Below are 17,075 nucleotides of genomic sequence, written 5' to 3' on the forward strand. Positions count from 1 at the left end.
AATTTGAAAGAATGAGGGGCAATCTCATTGAAATTTATTGAATATTGAAAGGTCTAGATAGAGTGGAGGTGCAGAGGATGTTTCCTATAGTGGGCGACTCTAGGATCAGAAGGCACAAATTTCAAAGTGGAAGGACGATCTTTTAGAACAAAGATGAGGAGGAATTTCTTTAGCCAGATGGTGGTGCATCCATGCAATTCATTGCCACAGACAGCACTGGAGGCCAAGTCATAGGGTATATTTAAAGTGGAGGCTCATAGTTGCCTGATTAGTAAGGGTGTCAAAAGTTATGGGGAGAAGGCAGGAGAATGGGGTTGAGAGGGATTATATATCAGCCATGATGGAACGGCAGATCAGACTCAATGGGCCCGAATGGCTCAATTCTGCTCCTGGGGCTTATATTGTCAATAAATTTTTAATCTTAAAACTGACTATAAGCTATAAAATTAATACAAGCAAATAAGTAGACGTGATTCTAAACTTTGATTAAATTAAGGATTAAGTAATATTGTGACCCTTTACATCAAGTATTCAGTAGCTTCTTTGGTTCTGAGGTTAATCAGAAGATCAGTCACATAGAAAAGGCTTGACCATAATTGTGAGTGAGTACACTGCTTTACCATCTGCCCATTCTTTCTCTTAACCTTCATTCCCCCAGTCACCCACACATCATAGCAGTTGTTGGGATACAATGCATCAATGGAGAAGATGTGTGGGGAAAAAAAAAATAAAGCTTGAGGATTAAGGGTTAACAGAATCATCGGGATAGCATGACATGAAGCAGAATAGGTCTATCTTACTTGTACTAACTAGCAATAGATCATGTTATTAATGAGGAACCGTTAACCCTCATCTGAGAGGCAACGTGATTAACGGCTTGTTTTGTACTCTGATTAATGAGGAACCAATTGCGTAGGTGTTAATTTTGTGTAAATTGCGGAAACAGTGTCTCGAGACCTGCTAACCTAACGTGATTAGATGTGCTGTATGCATTTGAACTGTAACCTTGCATTGGTGGAGTCGTTGTTCCCTGGAGGGACGGCTCCCCGTGATCTCACAAAATAAAGGCAGTAACTAGTTTTGAGGTCTTTGCCTACTTTGTGTTTGTTTGATCGGTTCTAAATTCTCCAACAAGATGCTTTCACAGAATTGTCCAACCTGGATTGGGAAAATAAGGGCAGGTGCATGGAAACACCAGCAACTTCACTAGTTGGACAAAATAATTACTGCTATTTCCTGATATTGGGTCAAATTCCTCAATTTCCCTATTTAAAATCTCAAGTTGGAGGAGCAACACCTCATGTTCTGTCTGGATAGCCTCCAACCTGATGGCATGGACACCGATTTCTCCAACTTCTGGTAATTTTCACCATCCTTCTTCTTCCATTCCCCACTCTGGCCTTCCTCTTACCGCTTCTCATTGCCTGCCTATCACCTCCCATTGGTGACTTTCCTCCTTCCCTTTCTCTCACAGTCCACTTTTCCCTCCTATCATATTCCTTCTTCAGCCCTTTAATTTTTCCACCTATCACTTCCCAGCTTCCCAATTCACCACCCCCCCCCTCCCCCGCACACCTGGCTTCAGAAATCCTCTTCTACCTTGTACTCCTTTCCCCTCTTCTCCCATCTTTTCATTACGGCTTCTTCCCCCCTTTCCTTTTCCAGTCCTGACAAAAGGTCTCAGCCCGTAACTTTGACTCTCCATGAGGACTTCCAGCATTTTACGTGTGTTATTCTCTATTTAAAAGCACGGTGGGAAATCACCATCATCATTTTATTGACTGCAGAGGCTCAGAAAGACCCAACACTGTGTCTAGGCCAACTTAGGATGGGCAATAAATACCTGTCATGCAGTGGCACTCATGTTCTGACAATTGACACTCAGACCACAGACAGGAAACCCAGCCAAGCTTCCTGTTCTTTGTCACTGGCCAGTGTTCTATTTAGAGCACAAGAATATGTACAATATGTAAAAACAGATCAGATTTGGACAAGCTCACCTGTGCACCAAAGCGCTTGCTAATATTTGCACCTAAACAATGCTTGATTGTCTAAAATGCTGGAGAATAATGGCATTTGGTAAAACTTCAGAAAAGAAAAAAATGGCTAATTAAAATAGTTTATTTAGGGGAAGACTGTATTGTTTGAAATCCTTTCTCTTTCAAAATGTACTTCACCATAATTTTATCTCTTTGGCAACAAACACAAAATGTTGGAGGAACTCAGCAGGTCATTCAGCAGCAATGGAGGGGAAATAGTCTCGGCCCAAAACATTGACTGCTTATTCCCCTCCATAGATGCTGCTTGACCTGCTGAGTTCTCCAGTATTTTGTGTTTGTTGCTCTGGACTTCCAGCATCTGCAGAATCTCTTGTGTCTAATCTCCTCTGCATTTCAAACACCTTCCATTGTATTCTTTACTCCCTACCCCTTTTCTTTTTAACTTACGTAATATTTGTTTATCTCCAACATTTCCAGGCTCTGATGAAACATCATTAAACAGGCATGTTATTGCTACTTCCATCTGTTGACACTGCTTGAACTGCAGAGTATTTCAGACATTCTGTGACTTCATTTTCAAAGTTTAGTATTCATAGGTAAACAGCACAAAGTTCTTATCAAAATCTCTCTATAAGATCATAAGACCATAAGATATAGGAGCAGAAGTAGGTCATTCGGCCCATCGAGACTGCTCCGCCATTCAATCATGGGCTGATCCAATTCTTCTAGTCATCCCTTGCTTTCACCCCATACCCTTTGATGCCCTGGCTAATCAAGAGCCTATCTATCTCTGCCTTAAATACACCCAATGATTTGTGGCAACAAATTCCATAGAATTACTACTCTCTAAGGTAAATTCTCCGCATCTCTGTTCTAAATGGACACATCCTTCAATCCTGAAGATGTGCCCTCTTGTCCTAGTCTCCCCTACCATAGGAAATAACTTTGCCATATCTAATCTGTTCAGGCTTCTTAACACTCAGAATGTTTCTAAGAGATCTCCCTCATTCTCCTGAACTCCAGGGAATAGAGCCCAAGAGCTGCCAGACGTTCCCCATACAGTAACCCTTTCATTCCTGTAATCATTCTCATGAATCTTCTCTGAACCTTCTCCAATGTCAGTATATCCTTTCTAAAATAAGGAGCGCAATATTGTACCCAATATTTCAAGTGTGGTTTCACAAGTGCCTTATAGAGCCTCAACATCAGATCCCTGCTCCTATATTCTATACCTCTAGAAATGAATGCTAACATTGCATTCATCTTCTTCACCACTGACTCAACCTGGAGGTTAACGTTTAGGGTATCCTGCACAAGGATTCCCTTTGCATCTCTGCATTTTGAATTCTCTCCCCATCTAAATAACAGTCTGTCCATTTACTTCTTCCACCAAAGTGCATGACCATACACTTTCCAACACTGTATTTCATTTGCCACTTCTTTGCCCATTCCCCTAAACTATCTAAGTCCCTCTGCAGGCTCTCTGTTTCCTCAACACTACCTGCTCCTCCACCTAACTTTGTAACATTGGCAAATTTAGCCACAAATCATTGACACACATCGTAAAAAGCAGCAGTCCCAACACCAACCACTGTGGAACTCCAATGGTAACCAGCAGCCGGTCAAGTTAGGATCCCTTTATTCCCACTCTCTGTTTTCTGCCGATCAGCCAATGCTCCACCCATGTTAGTAACTTCCCTGTAATTCTATCTTGCTAAGCAACCTCATGTGCGGCACCTTGTCAAAGGCCTTCCGAAAATCCAAGTACACCACATCTACTGCATCTCCTTTGTCTACCTTGCTTGTAATTTCCTCAAAAAATTACAGCAGGTTAGTCAAGCAGGATTTTCCTTTCAGGAAATTATACTGACTTTGGCCTTTCTCGTCATGTGCCTCCAGGTACACTGTAATCTTATCCATAACAAGCGATTCCAATAACCTCTCAACCACTGATGTCAGGCTAACAGGTCTATAGTTTCCTTTCTGCTGCCTCCACCCTTCTTAAATAGCAGAGTAATATATATTCCAGTCATCCGGTACAATGTCAGAATCTATCAATTCTTGAAAGATCATTGTTAATGTCTCCGCAATCTCTCCAGCTACTTCCTTCAGAACCCAAAGGTACATTCCATCAGGTCCAGGAGATTTATCCAACCTCAGACCACTGAGTTTCTTCTCATTAAGCACCTTCTCAGTTGTAATTTTCACTGCACATACTTCACTTCTCTGACACTCTTGAATGTCCAGTATACTGCAGCAATGTGAAGACTGATGCAAAATAGCATTCAGTCCCTCTGCCATCTCTGCGTTCCTCATTACATTATCTCCAGTGCAATTTTCTATTCGTCCTATATCTACTCTCAATTCTCTTTTACCCTTTATATACTTAAAAAAGCTTTTAGTATCTTCGTTGATATTAGTCACCAGCTCCTTTTCATAATTCATCTTTTCCTTCCTAATGACCTTCTTAGTTTCCTTTTGCAATTTATTTTTTATTGAACTTTTTATTGAAGTTCATCATCAAACATTTCCATAAGATGTATTTCAGATACTGTACATATATATCATATATTAATATTTGCCACAAATCACATATTTACCTGAGGTATACACTTATAGAAAAGAGAGGAAAGAAAGAACAAGCAAAAGGAGAAAACTATGTACAAGTAGGGAGTGATCTTTTTTTACAACATATTCATTGATTTGTGAGAATAAAATCAGGCCTATGAGGTGTTATGTAGTTAAACCGTTTTTCCCAGTATGAATCAAATTGTTCCAACTTATGATTAATAGACGCTGTTATCTTCTCCATTATGTAAATGTCCACTGTAATTTCCATCCATGCGTTTAAAGTTGGGCTCCCCTTTGATAATCATTTCCTGGTGAGAGTCTTTTTACCAGCCACCAGAAGTATATTCATTAAATATTTATCTCTTTTCAACCACTTTTGAGGTATATACCCAAAATATATGGTCTTACTTTCTAAGGGTATTTCACATTTAAAGATGTCTTGTAGGGCATTGTGTATCCCACTCCAATAGTCTTTGATAACGGGGCAATCCCAGAAAATATGATAACGGTTTGCATTTTGATTTCCACAATTTCTCCAGCAAACAAGGAGGTTACCATCTTAATGGGATTTCTGAGAGGGTGTAATAAAATATCTTATCAAGTTCTTCCATCCAAACTCCCTTCATTTCTGTGAACGGCTACACTTCCATTGATACCTCCATATTATTGTCCATTCTTCCTCAGATATAATTATCTCTCCTTCCTTCCCCATTTTGTTTTAATGTATGAAGTCGAATGTGTTTTAAGATTTGACAAACTCTTATACAAGCTTGAAATGATTCTACTACCGTTATCTGAATTATATGCTTTTCTAAATAGCTCTATCAAACATGTACTTGCCTTGGTTACATTTTAACCCTCCTATTAACATACTGTCGCATCTGTAAATACCGATAAGTCTTGTTTTTCTAATAAGTGTTTCTCTTTAAGCATTTCAAAACTGAACAGTATTCCTTCTTTCATTATATTGCAAAGAACTGTTATTCTTTTAGCTGTCCAGTCCTTAAATCTAGCATCCAGTTTAGTCGGCGTAAAATTCGAGTCATATGCACACCATTTAAGAATTGCAATATCTCCCTCTAGTTTATATTCTTTTATAATAGTTTTCCATATTTTAAGAGTCCATTTCACCCAAGGTTATCAATAGTATTTATGTACCTTTGTAGGTTACTATCAGCCAAAATTGCTTGTATGGGGATGGAAAGTATCCTCTCTTCAATGTTTTTCCATTGAGTGTCATATGATGGGTTACACCAACATATCACAGCTCTCAATTGTGCTGCAAAATAATAATCTCTAAGAGAAGATAGGTTCCATCCCCCCCTTTTCCTTGGCTAATTGCAAAGTTTTGAGATGAACCCTAGGCCTTTTGCCTTACCATATATATCTTGATAACATTTTGTTCCATTCATTGAATTGATTTTGATTAATCTCTATTGGTAGGGTCTGAAAGAGATATAATAGTCTGGGCAATATATTCATTTTAATGGATTCAATCCTTGAACCGAGACTAAAAAAAGGAATTAGGTTCCATTGTGTTATATCTTTCTTATTTTTTTTATATATAGGCAAATAATTGCATTCTGATAATTTTGCCAAATCTTTTGGCATAATGATGCCCAAATATTTGAAAGACTCTGTTTGCCATACCCAGGGATATCTACTTTCAATTTCTCTTGATAGGCTATAGTTATATGAAAGTAATTACCTATGTTGATCTTGTATCCTGATAATTGACCATATTGTTCAAAAGATTGCATCAATTTAGGTAAAGAGTATGTTGGTTGCCCAGGATAGATCAAAATGTCATCAAAATGTAACAGGCCAATTTAAGCTCTGACCCTTTAATAGTAATTCCCCTGATATCTTCATTTTGTCTGATGTGTTGAGCTAATGGTTCCAGATATAATGCGAAGAGTAGCAGTGACCATGCACAACCCTGTCTCGTGCCCCTTTCTAGGATAAAACTATTTGATAGATATCCACTGATTTTAATCTGAGCAGTTGTATTGTCAAATAGTGGCTATATAATTTTAATAATTGTGTCATGTGAACCAAATCTATGTAAAACTCTGTAAAGAAAATTCCAATTAACCGAATCAAATGCCTTTTCAGCATCCACGCTTATCACTATTGCTTCAATTTTATTTTTTTGTATATGATCCATAATATGAAGTGTCCTTCATATATTGTCTTGTGTTTGGCGTTGTTGTATAAAACCTGTCTGATCATTATGTATCAGTGTGGGTAGAAACTCTTCCAATTGTTTGGCCATGATGGAGGTAAATAATCTATAATCCACATTAGGAACAGATATTGGTCTAAATGACCCGCATTCCATTTCATCCTTGCCTTCTTTTGGTGTAGTTGAGACTATCGCCTCCTTCCAGCTGGGTGGCATTTGCGCCTTTTTTAGAGCCCAGTTCAGTGTGGGGAGTAAAACAGGAATTAACTCATTTTTAAATTCTTTATACCACTCTGCCATATATCCATCTGATCCTGGTGACTTGCTTAATTTAAGCCTACTAATTACAGTTTTTAGTTCAGCTTCAGTTATGTCAGCAGTCATCATTCTATTTTGATCTTTGCTTAAAGTGGGTAAGTCTAGAGAATTCAGGAAGGTGTCAATTTGGGTTATGCTTCCCCTGGAACGTTGGAAATAGAGTTTTGTAAAACACTTCAAAAGCTTCTTGAATTTCACCTAGCTTATTTTTTTTATCACTTTTGTTCTTGGATCCCTAATTCTATGAATTGTATTTTCTGCTATCTTTTTTTTTAGTTTCCATGTCAGTATTTTCATTGATTTAAATCCACTTTCATAGTGTCTCTGTTACAGAAACATTAAACTTTTCCTGATTTCTTGTGTAGCCAAACTATTAATTTCATTCCTAATTTTTAAAATTTCCTCTAATGTACCCTGTGCCAAACTCAATTAGTGATTTTTTTCCTAGTTCCTTCAGCTTATTTTGTAATTCCTCTAATGTTTTATTCCTTATTTATTTCTTATATGAAGATATCACTATAATTTTCCCTCTTAAGACAGCCTTCAGAGTATCCCATAGAATGGGAGGTGAAACCTCTCCATTATCATTGAACTCTAAGTAAAGACCAGTTTCTTTTTTAATTTGTTCCTTAAAATAGGGAGCATTGAGTAGACTTGAATTTAGTTTCCAAATAGTATTCTTTGGTTGTAGGTCAACCTTCTGCAAGTTTTTAAAAAGCTTCCCAATCCTCTATCTTCCCACTAGCTTTGGCTTCCTTGTATGCCCTCTCTTTTGCTGTTATTTTGGCTCTGACTTCACTTCTCTGCCACAGTAGTGTCCTTCTTCCATTCAAAAATTTCTTCTTATTTGGAATATATCTGTCTTGCTCTTCTCTCATTTTTCGCAGACACTCCAGCCATTGCTACTCTGCTGTCTTTCCTGCTAGTGTTCCTTTCCAGTCAACCTTGGCCAGTTCCCCTCTCATGCCACTGTAATGTCCTTTATTCCACTGAAATACCGACACTTTGGAATTTAGTTTCTCCTTCTCAAATTTCAAAGTGAAATCGATTATATTGTGATCCCTGTTCCCTAAGGGTCCCTTAACCTTAAGCTCTCTCATCACCTCCGGATCATCGCACATCAACCACTCCAACACAGCCAATTCCCTAGTGGGCTCAACAACAAGCTGTTCTAAAAAGCTATCCCTTAGAAATTCTCTCTCTTGAGGTTCAGTACTGGCCTGGATACTGGTCCCATACCAGAGATTTTAGCACAAAAATAAATGTCGGTTAACTGCAACAGCTGCCTCCAGCTATTTTAAATCCACTCCTCGTTCCTATTCCGACATGTCGGACCATGGCCTCCTCTAATGCTACCATGAGGCTACTAACAGTTTGGATGAGGAACATACAGTCGGTCCGGGTAGCGTCCAACTTGACGGCATGAACATTGATTTCTCCAACTTCTAGTAATTTCTCACCTTCTCCCCCTTCTCTGCTTTTTCATTCCCCATCCTGCTCGAGTTACCCTTTCTCTTCTCATCTGCCCAAAACTTCCATCTGGTGACCCTCCTCCTTCCCATTCTCCCATGGTCCACTTTCCTCTCCTATCAGATTTCCCCTTCTTCAGCCCTTTACCTTTTCCACCTATCACCTCCCAGCTTCTCACTTAATTTCCCCTCCCCCACCCATTCACCTTCCCCTCACCTGTTCTCACCTATCACCTCCTCCCCCCTCATTGTGGCTGCTTGCCCCTTCCTTTCCAGTCCAAAATGGATCTCAGCCCAAAACGTCAAATGTTTCTTCTCCTCCGTGGATGTGACCTGACCTGCTGAGCTCCTCCGCCACTTTGTGTGTTTTATTCTAAAACAGATTCCCAACCTTTTTAATGTCATGGACCAATACCATTAAAAAAGGGATCTGTGGACCCCAGTTTGGGAACCACTGCTCTAAAATCAAATTTATCATTCTAATATAATACAGCGTGAATGCTAGTGTTGTAGATGTCATCTTTCAGATGAGATATTAAACCACACAAATGTAAAAATTCCACAGCACTGTTTTGAAGAACAGGGGAATTACCCTCTGACTAACATTAATCCCTCTAGAGACGTTCCAAACCAGATTTTCTGCTATTTATCACTTTATGATTTGTGGAAGTCTTTATGCATATGTTACCTGCCACGGTTTGCAAAAATGACTGTACTTCACAAGCTCATTATTGATTGCAAAGTACCTTGTGACACACTGAAAGTATCACGAAAGGCATCATAGAAATGTAAGTCACTTTCCTTTACAATGCTTCCATTCATTCGGGGATCACAAAACCAAAGGTAAAGAGATTAATCTTCATCCTTATCCACACACTATCATCATCATCATTATGTGCCGTGTCATATGACACGGGTGATCATGGTATTTCCATTTCCATGATTATACTCTTGGCAAATGTTTCTACAGAAGTAGTCTGCCTTTGCCTTCTTCTGGGCAGTGTCTTTACAAGACGAGTGACCCCAGCCATTATCAATACTCTTCAGAGATAGGCTGCCTAAGGTCATTGATTGCATAACCAGGACTCGCGATATGCACCAGCTGCTCATACGACCATCCACCACCTGGTCCCATGATTTCACGTGACCCTGATTGGTGGGGAGTGGGGCTAAGCAGGTGCTACACCTCGCCCAAGGATGACCTGCAGGCTAACAAGAGGGATGGAGTGCCTGACACCTCCTTTGGTAGAGATGTATCTCCACTCTGCCGTCCCAATTATCTACACCAACTGATCTTTTTTTGTTTTGTCTGCTATATAAATAGACAGTGGGAAAGTACCTGGCCTGTGAGAAATGCTAAGATATCCCCATCAGCCTCATTCTGGTGGATCTTTGTGATGGTATCCACTGTGGCTTTCAGATAATCTGGAACAGGGCTGAGAAGAAAAGACAAACAAAATTGGAACAATCAGCAAACACGAGAATATCTGCAGATGCTGGAAATCCAAGCGACACACATAAACTGCTGCAGGAACTCAGCAGGTCAAGCAGCATCTGTGGGAGAAGGTACAGTCGACGTTTCGGGCCGAGACCCTTCAGCAGGACTAGATCTTTGCATCCTGCCAAAGGGTCTTGGCCCAAAACGTCGACTGAACTTTTTTCCATAGATGCTCCCTGGCCTGCTGAGTTCCTCCACCATTTGGTGCATGCTGCTTGGAACAGTCAGCTAAGGGTTTGAAGAGTTTTATATTAACTTTAGTGAGCGTGGAAAAATTAACAATGTACACTACTGATAATCCAAGTCCAGGGTGTTCATTCCAGATCCTAATCTCTCGATTACATAAAAAGATTTCCTTCAAATCTGTTTCCTGATTTCCTTTGTTCTATGTTAAATGAGCTCTCTGACAATGGGAGCAGTTTTTCTAACTGTTCTGTCTAGACAAAGCCAGATTTTAAAGATCCAGTCATAGAGCACTACAGAACAAAAACAGGCCCTTCAGCCCATCTAGTCTGTGCCAAACTATTATTATGCATCGTCCCATCAACCAGCATCTGGACTATAGCCCTCCATACCCCTCCCATTCATGTACTGATCCAAATTTTATTTAAATCTTAATGAGCTTCCCTGCCCTCCTCTGCCTATTGAATATTCCTTTGTCTGCAGAATCTCATGTGTTTGAAGAATATGATTATGAGACCAGAGCAGTGCAGCTGAATTTTAACCTGAAATGTCTTGGTGAACAGAAGAAATTTATGAGAATTATTCCAGAGAAGAGGGACTTGAGTTGCAGAAACTGGGATTGCTCTCCTTGGAGCCATAAGACATAGGAGTAGAATTGGGCCATTTGACACATTGATTCCTCTCCCGCTCTGCTATTCTATCATGGCTGACATATAATCCCTTTCAACGTCATTCTCCAGCCTTATCTCCATAACCTTTGATGCCCTTACTAATCAAGTACCTATTAACCTTGCTTTAATATATCCAATGACTTGGCCTCCAATGCCATCCGTGGCAATGGATTACATAGATTCACCATCCTCTGGTGATAGAAATACTTCTTCATCTCTGTTCTAAAGGGATAACCTTGTATTCTGAGCCTGTGCCCTTCAGTCCTAGACTTTCTCATGGTAGAAAACATCCTCTCCACATCCACTCTATCCAGACTTCTCAATATTAAGCAGGTTTCATTGAGATTCCCCCCTCATTTTTCGAATCTCCAGTAAGTACAGCCCAGAACTATCAAACAGACCTCACACATTAATCCTTTCAAAACCAGGATCTTGTGAACCTCCTCTGGACCCTCTCCAGTAACGACAATAATTGGCTGTAACAAAAGTTAATATAATTTTCTAAAAGGACAGTTTCACCATGAACCTAAGATTTGTGCTTACCACTACTGAAAGAAGGTTAAATGTACCTTAAGGTATAAAAAATATCAACTGGAAACATCCGACCTTCCACAGTGAGGATGGCACACGTGTCCTTACTGGGGTCTGCAGTCTCATTCAGATTGAAGAAATTTCGAAATTTCTGAAAGTAAATAAGTAACAAAAAACAGACCATCATGGATTTTAAATAAAAGTGGAGATTACCAAAAGCATGAAGAAATCCAACAAAAATAAATATTATGAAGTAGTTTGCACCATTAATCTCTTTTTCACAGTAGCATATTGCAAACTTTATGACTGAAACTCACGTGACATTATTGGGGGACACGTAGAGATCTACCAGGTGAAATCAACAAGCTCAGTGTAGACTGGAAATCACTTGACATAGCTTGTCTGCTGCAACTTCCATCCAAATCACACAAACCCCAAATGACATTTCTTTGGGGTTTCTGCTCATTAGGTTGTATGATCCAGAGAACGCCCACAAAAGTTCAAACCCACAAAGTACAATTCTGTGCAAAAGTCTAGATGTTTTTGTTTAGTGTAGTTTCAGATGGTTTGGCCTCCACAGAGCCCTGATCTCAACATCATTGAGACTGTCTGGGATTACCTGGAGAGACAGGAATAAGCAAGACAACCAAAGTCTGCAGAAGAACTGTGGCAAGTTCTCCAAGATGCTTAGAACAGCCTACCAGCCGATTTTCTTATAAAACTGCACAACTGTGTACCTAAGAAAATTGATGCAGTTTAAAAGGCAAAGGGTGTCTCACCAAAGATTGATTTGATTTACTTTTTTTTTACTGTTTACTGCTTCTTACAGTAATTTTTCTGATATTTAGAAACTGTTCATTTCATTATTTTGATAGAAAATTCACTTCATAGAATTTTTAACATGTGCCTAAAACTTTTGCACAGTACTGTTTATATTTAATTAGCATAGACTACTGGTGAGTAATCCACAACTGAATGAACTGTTCACAGTTCTGTTTTACATAACACAACCGAGAACCTCATTGCCTTTCAGAACATGTAGAAAGAAAGTGACCCTTCAGTCTCTTCCTCAATGTGTGGCTCTGCTTTTAGATCAGGGCATTGCATCACATCTTTAATTCAGCAAGCTGTTCCAGGGCACTTCACAGCAATGTGAAGCTTATGTACGGACACTCCTGTGCCTCCTAGCGTCACCTTATGGCCGTACTATCAATCAATGTATATAAGCTATCTTATGTATTTATATTTATAGTGATCTTTTATTATTGAGATCGTCAGCTTATTGTGTTTTTTGTGCTGCATCGAACCCAGAGTAGCCATTATTTTGTTCTCCTCTACACACCGGTCAGGATGGGAAACAGCTTTTTCCTTCAGTCCATTAGGTGCTTCTGAACACCCCGCTGCATCGCATTTGAGTGTCACTGGTTAACTTGTTCTGTACGCTACAATATTTAATTTATGCATTTTACTTCGTTTATCTATGCATAATTCATTTGTAGATTTCATTCTTACTTTCCAAGGTTACTGTGTGTCATGTGTACTACTGTGCTTTACACCCTAGTCCGAAAACATCTCCTTTGACGGTATATATATAGTTAAATGACAATGAATATGACTTGAATTGACTTGGAAATGACATTAAACAATCTTGAATCTTAATTTGATACTGAGCCAAATAAGGAGATTAGAGAAGGTGACCTTGAGCTTGATCAGAGATAGGTTTTAAGGAGTATCTCAGAGGAGGAGGGAGAGGTTGAAGACAGAGAGATTTTGGCAGCAAATCCAACAACTTATATCTTTCGCACAGGTTGAAGAAAATTGGGAATAAATAGAAGAACCGTTTCTTCTTCTGATTTTGCTTATTAGTGCATGGATATACCAGTGTTTCAAACCAGCCATTAATAGTCTCTTTGCTTTCTGCATGAATGAACCACTGTTTTTCTGGAGTTATGATAGATAGGAAGTTCTTCTGAGCATCCTGTTCCCTCCATCAATAACATTGGGAGAGTGACTCACATTGATTTTGCACCTTGTCAAAGAGTGTAAGCTGCACAGAGATCATTGAATGTTGCAGGGTAGAAGGCCGTTGCAGAGATTAAGTCGGAGGATGCCATGCAGCACTAGATCACACAGATAATAAAAGGCATAGCTATGATTGCTGGCAATAATACAGATTGCCTATCAGCAGAATAATATACCCACTCTGGGTGATTGTAAAGATGGTAACTGCAAGACAAACCTCAGCATCCAGTGTTGCAGATGACACAATCAGTCGCAGATTCCCTCTTTTCTTCTGAATCTGCATCAAGTAGAAAATAATAAAGACAAGAGATTTTTCAGATGCTAGAGATCTAGAGCAACACACACACAAAACACAAATTCCATTGATGCTGCCTGACCTGCTGAGTTCCTCCAGCATTTTGTGTGTGTTTCTAAAGTAGAAAATGTTGATTAAAGTTATTGAAATGTTGATTATGAAATGCAATTTGGCCACACCGTTATTCAAGGAGTTTGTTTTAATTATTGCTGGAAACAAAAATTCTGCTTTGGTTCTCCATTTTTTCACTGGCTTTGTATTTCTATATTGAAAAAAAATTGTGTACTGGGTCTCAAGGCATTGAAGTGCCTTGGGGAGGAAACAGATGTGCAGGCAGCTTGCAAGAACAGAGGACAGTGGTTGAAGTTTAGACCATAAGGCATAGGAGCAGAATTATGCCATTCGGCCTGTCAAATCTGTTCTGTTATTCCATCATGGCTAATTTAATTTCCTTCTCAATATCATTCTCCTGCCTTTCCCCCATAACTTTTGGCACCCTTTCTAATTAAGAAATTATCAACCTCCGCTTTCAATATACCAAATGGCTTGGCCTCCACAGCCATCTGTGGCAATGAATTCTATAGATTCACCATCATAACTTCCCATAAAATCCCATATCTACTTTGAAGAGGAAGGTGATGACTGTGTATGAGCATGTGGAGTGTGGCCTAACACAGCTTCTTAGGAAAGGGAAGACTTGCAGAAGGCTGGGTGACCTGTGAGTTGGAAAGGAAAGCAAAATATCTGGAATGAACATGAGAAGATAGGAGCAAAAGTAGAACATACAGTCCCTTCAGCCTTCTGGTCTACTTAATAAGATCGTGGCTGAACTGACTTTCCTGAATCCCTGCTTTCTCACTTACCCCTGCTTATCAAGAATTCTTGTACTTCTTCTTAACAACTAGTCAAAGACTCCGCTGGTGGGAGAATGGAGGAATCCAGGAAGAGTTGAGGGGAGCATGGGAAGAAGAAAATGGGATCAGTGCAGGTGGGCAGTTCATGGTCAGCACAGACTCTCTGGTCGAAGGGCTCTATCTCTCTTTCACTCTAAATGTCACCTTAGCTTTACCTCAATAGAGCTCTTATTATTAAACAGTGAACCACTACTTCTAGGTTCTCGCTCAGGAGGGAACATACTCTCCACAGCCATCCTGCCAACATCTTAGGGGGTTAAGGGAACACGATGTAGCCTCCTTGACCAAGATAAGCTGATAGAGGACAAAACATTCTGGGAAAGAAGACTGGAATCAGGATAACCATTGTCAATAGATCATTTTTAAATCATTGCGCAGGAGGTGCTATGAGCTGAATATTATGCAAAAAATTCAGCCACAAAATGATACCACATTAAAGTGTCAGAAAAAGCATGGATTGTGGAAGGGAAGTATCAGGAAACACCAGAGGTATAAAAGAAAAATTGTAAATATTGAGCAAACAGTCAAAATAGACATCTGTTGTTTCTCTTTCAAATGCTAATGGAACTGTAGAGTATTCCTAGGATTTTCTTCTATAACCTTGCATCGTACACTCAGTGGCCACTGTATTAGGTGCAGGAGTGGAACCCGGTGGGGTTCTCTGCCTCTGTAGCCCATCCACTTCAAAGTTTGACGTGTTGTGCATTCTGAGATGCTCTTCTGCACACCACTGTTGTAACGACTGGTTATTTGAGTAAGTGTTGCCTCTCTGTCACTTAAACCAGTCTGACCTCTCACTAACAAGGTGTTTTCACCCACAGAACTGCCACTCACTGGCTGTTTTTTGTTTTCTACACCATTCTCCGTAAGTTCGAGACTGTTGTGTGTGAAAATCCCAGGAGATCAGCAGTTCCTGAGATACTCAAACCACCCTGTCTGGCACCAACAATCATTCCACAGTCAAAGTCACTTGGATCACATTTCTCCCCCATTCTGTAATTTACTTTTTTTAAATTGAAGTTCATCAAACAAACATTTCCATAAGATGTATTTCAGACATTGTACATATACATCATATAATCATATATATCACAAAATCTCCACAAAGTATTTATCTGGGGTATACACTTATAGAAAAGAATGGAAAGAAAAAACAAGCAAAAGGAAATAACTATGTACAAGTAGGGAGTGATTTTTTTTTAAACAACAGATTCATTGATTTGTGAGAATAAAATCAGGCCGATGAGGCATTATGTAGTTAAACCATTTTTCCCAGTATGAATCAAATTGTTCCAGCTTATGATTAACAGATGCTGTTATCTTCTCCATTTTGTAAATGTCCATTGTAATTTCCATCCATGTATTTAAAGTTGGGCTTTCCTGTGATAACCATTTCCTAGTAAGAATCTTTTTACCAGCCACCAAAAGTATATTCAATAAATATTTATCTCTTTTCAACCATTCTTGAGGTATATATCCAAAATATATGGTCTTACTCTCCAAGGGTATTTCACATTTAAAGATGTCTTGTAGGGCATTGTGTATCCCCCTCCAATAGTTTTTGATAACAGGGCAGTCCCAAAAAATATGATAATGATTTGCATTTTGATTTCCACAATTTCTCCAGCAAACAGGGAGGTTACCATCATAATGGGATTTCTGAGAGGGTGTAATAAAATATCTTATCAAGTTTTTCCATCCAAACTCCCTCCATTTCTGTGAATTGGTACACTTCCATTGATATCTCCATACTGTTGTCCATTCTTCCTCAGATATAATTATCCCTCCTTCCTTCTCCCATTTTGTTTTAATGTATGAAGTCGAATGTGTTTTAAGATTTGACAAACCCTTATACATGCTTGAAATGATTCTACTACCATTATCTGAATTATATGCTTTTCTAAAGAGCTCTTTCAAGCATGTATTTGCCCTGGTTACATTTTTAAGCATCTTATTAACATATTGTCGCATCTGTAAATACCGATAAAAATCTTGTTTTTCTAATAAGTGTTTCTCTTTAAGTATTTCAAAACTGAACAGTGTTCCTTCTTTCATTATGTTGCAAAGAACTGTTATTCCTTTAGCTGTCCAGTCCTTAAATCTAGCATCCAATTTACTTGGTGTAAAATCAGTGTCATATGCACACCATTTAAGAATTGCAATATCTCCCTCTAGATTATATTCTTTTATAGTGTTTTTCCATTTTTTAAAAGTCAATTTCACCCATGGGTTATCAATAGTATTTATGTGCCTTTGCAGGTTGTTATCAGCCAAAATTGCTTGTATGGGGATGGGAAGTACCCGCTCCTCAATGTTTTTCCATTGAGCGTCATATGATGGGTTGCACCAACATATCACAGCTCTCAACTGTGCTGCAAAATAATAATCTAAGAGAAAGCAAGCCCCATCCCCCTTTTC

At 39.2% G+C, this 17,075-nt stretch overlaps 1 protein-coding gene across 2 annotated transcripts in view; it reads right to left on the reverse strand.

Moving 5' to 3' along the window:
* dhx35 (DEAH-box helicase 35) overlaps positions 1-17,075 on the reverse strand; it is a 106,305-nt gene that overhangs the window by 53,260 nt on the left and 35,970 nt on the right. For both annotated transcript variants that reach the window (XM_073062036.1, XM_073062035.1), the window contains exons 8-10: positions 13,666-13,725; positions 11,465-11,577; positions 9,883-9,979 (exon numbers count right to left, since the gene is read on the reverse strand). In XM_073062036.1, coding sequence (XP_072918137.1) covers positions 9,883-9,979; positions 11,465-11,577; positions 13,666-13,725 — 270 coding nt within the window. The remainder of the gene's footprint in view (positions 1-9,882; positions 9,980-11,464; positions 11,578-13,665; positions 13,726-17,075) is intronic.

Source organism: Hemitrygon akajei, chromosome 11 (assembly GCF_048418815.1).
Source record: "Hemitrygon akajei chromosome 11, sHemAka1.3, whole genome shotgun sequence".
Classification (NCBI taxonomy): Eukaryota; Metazoa; Chordata; class Chondrichthyes; order Myliobatiformes; family Dasyatidae; genus Hemitrygon; species Hemitrygon akajei.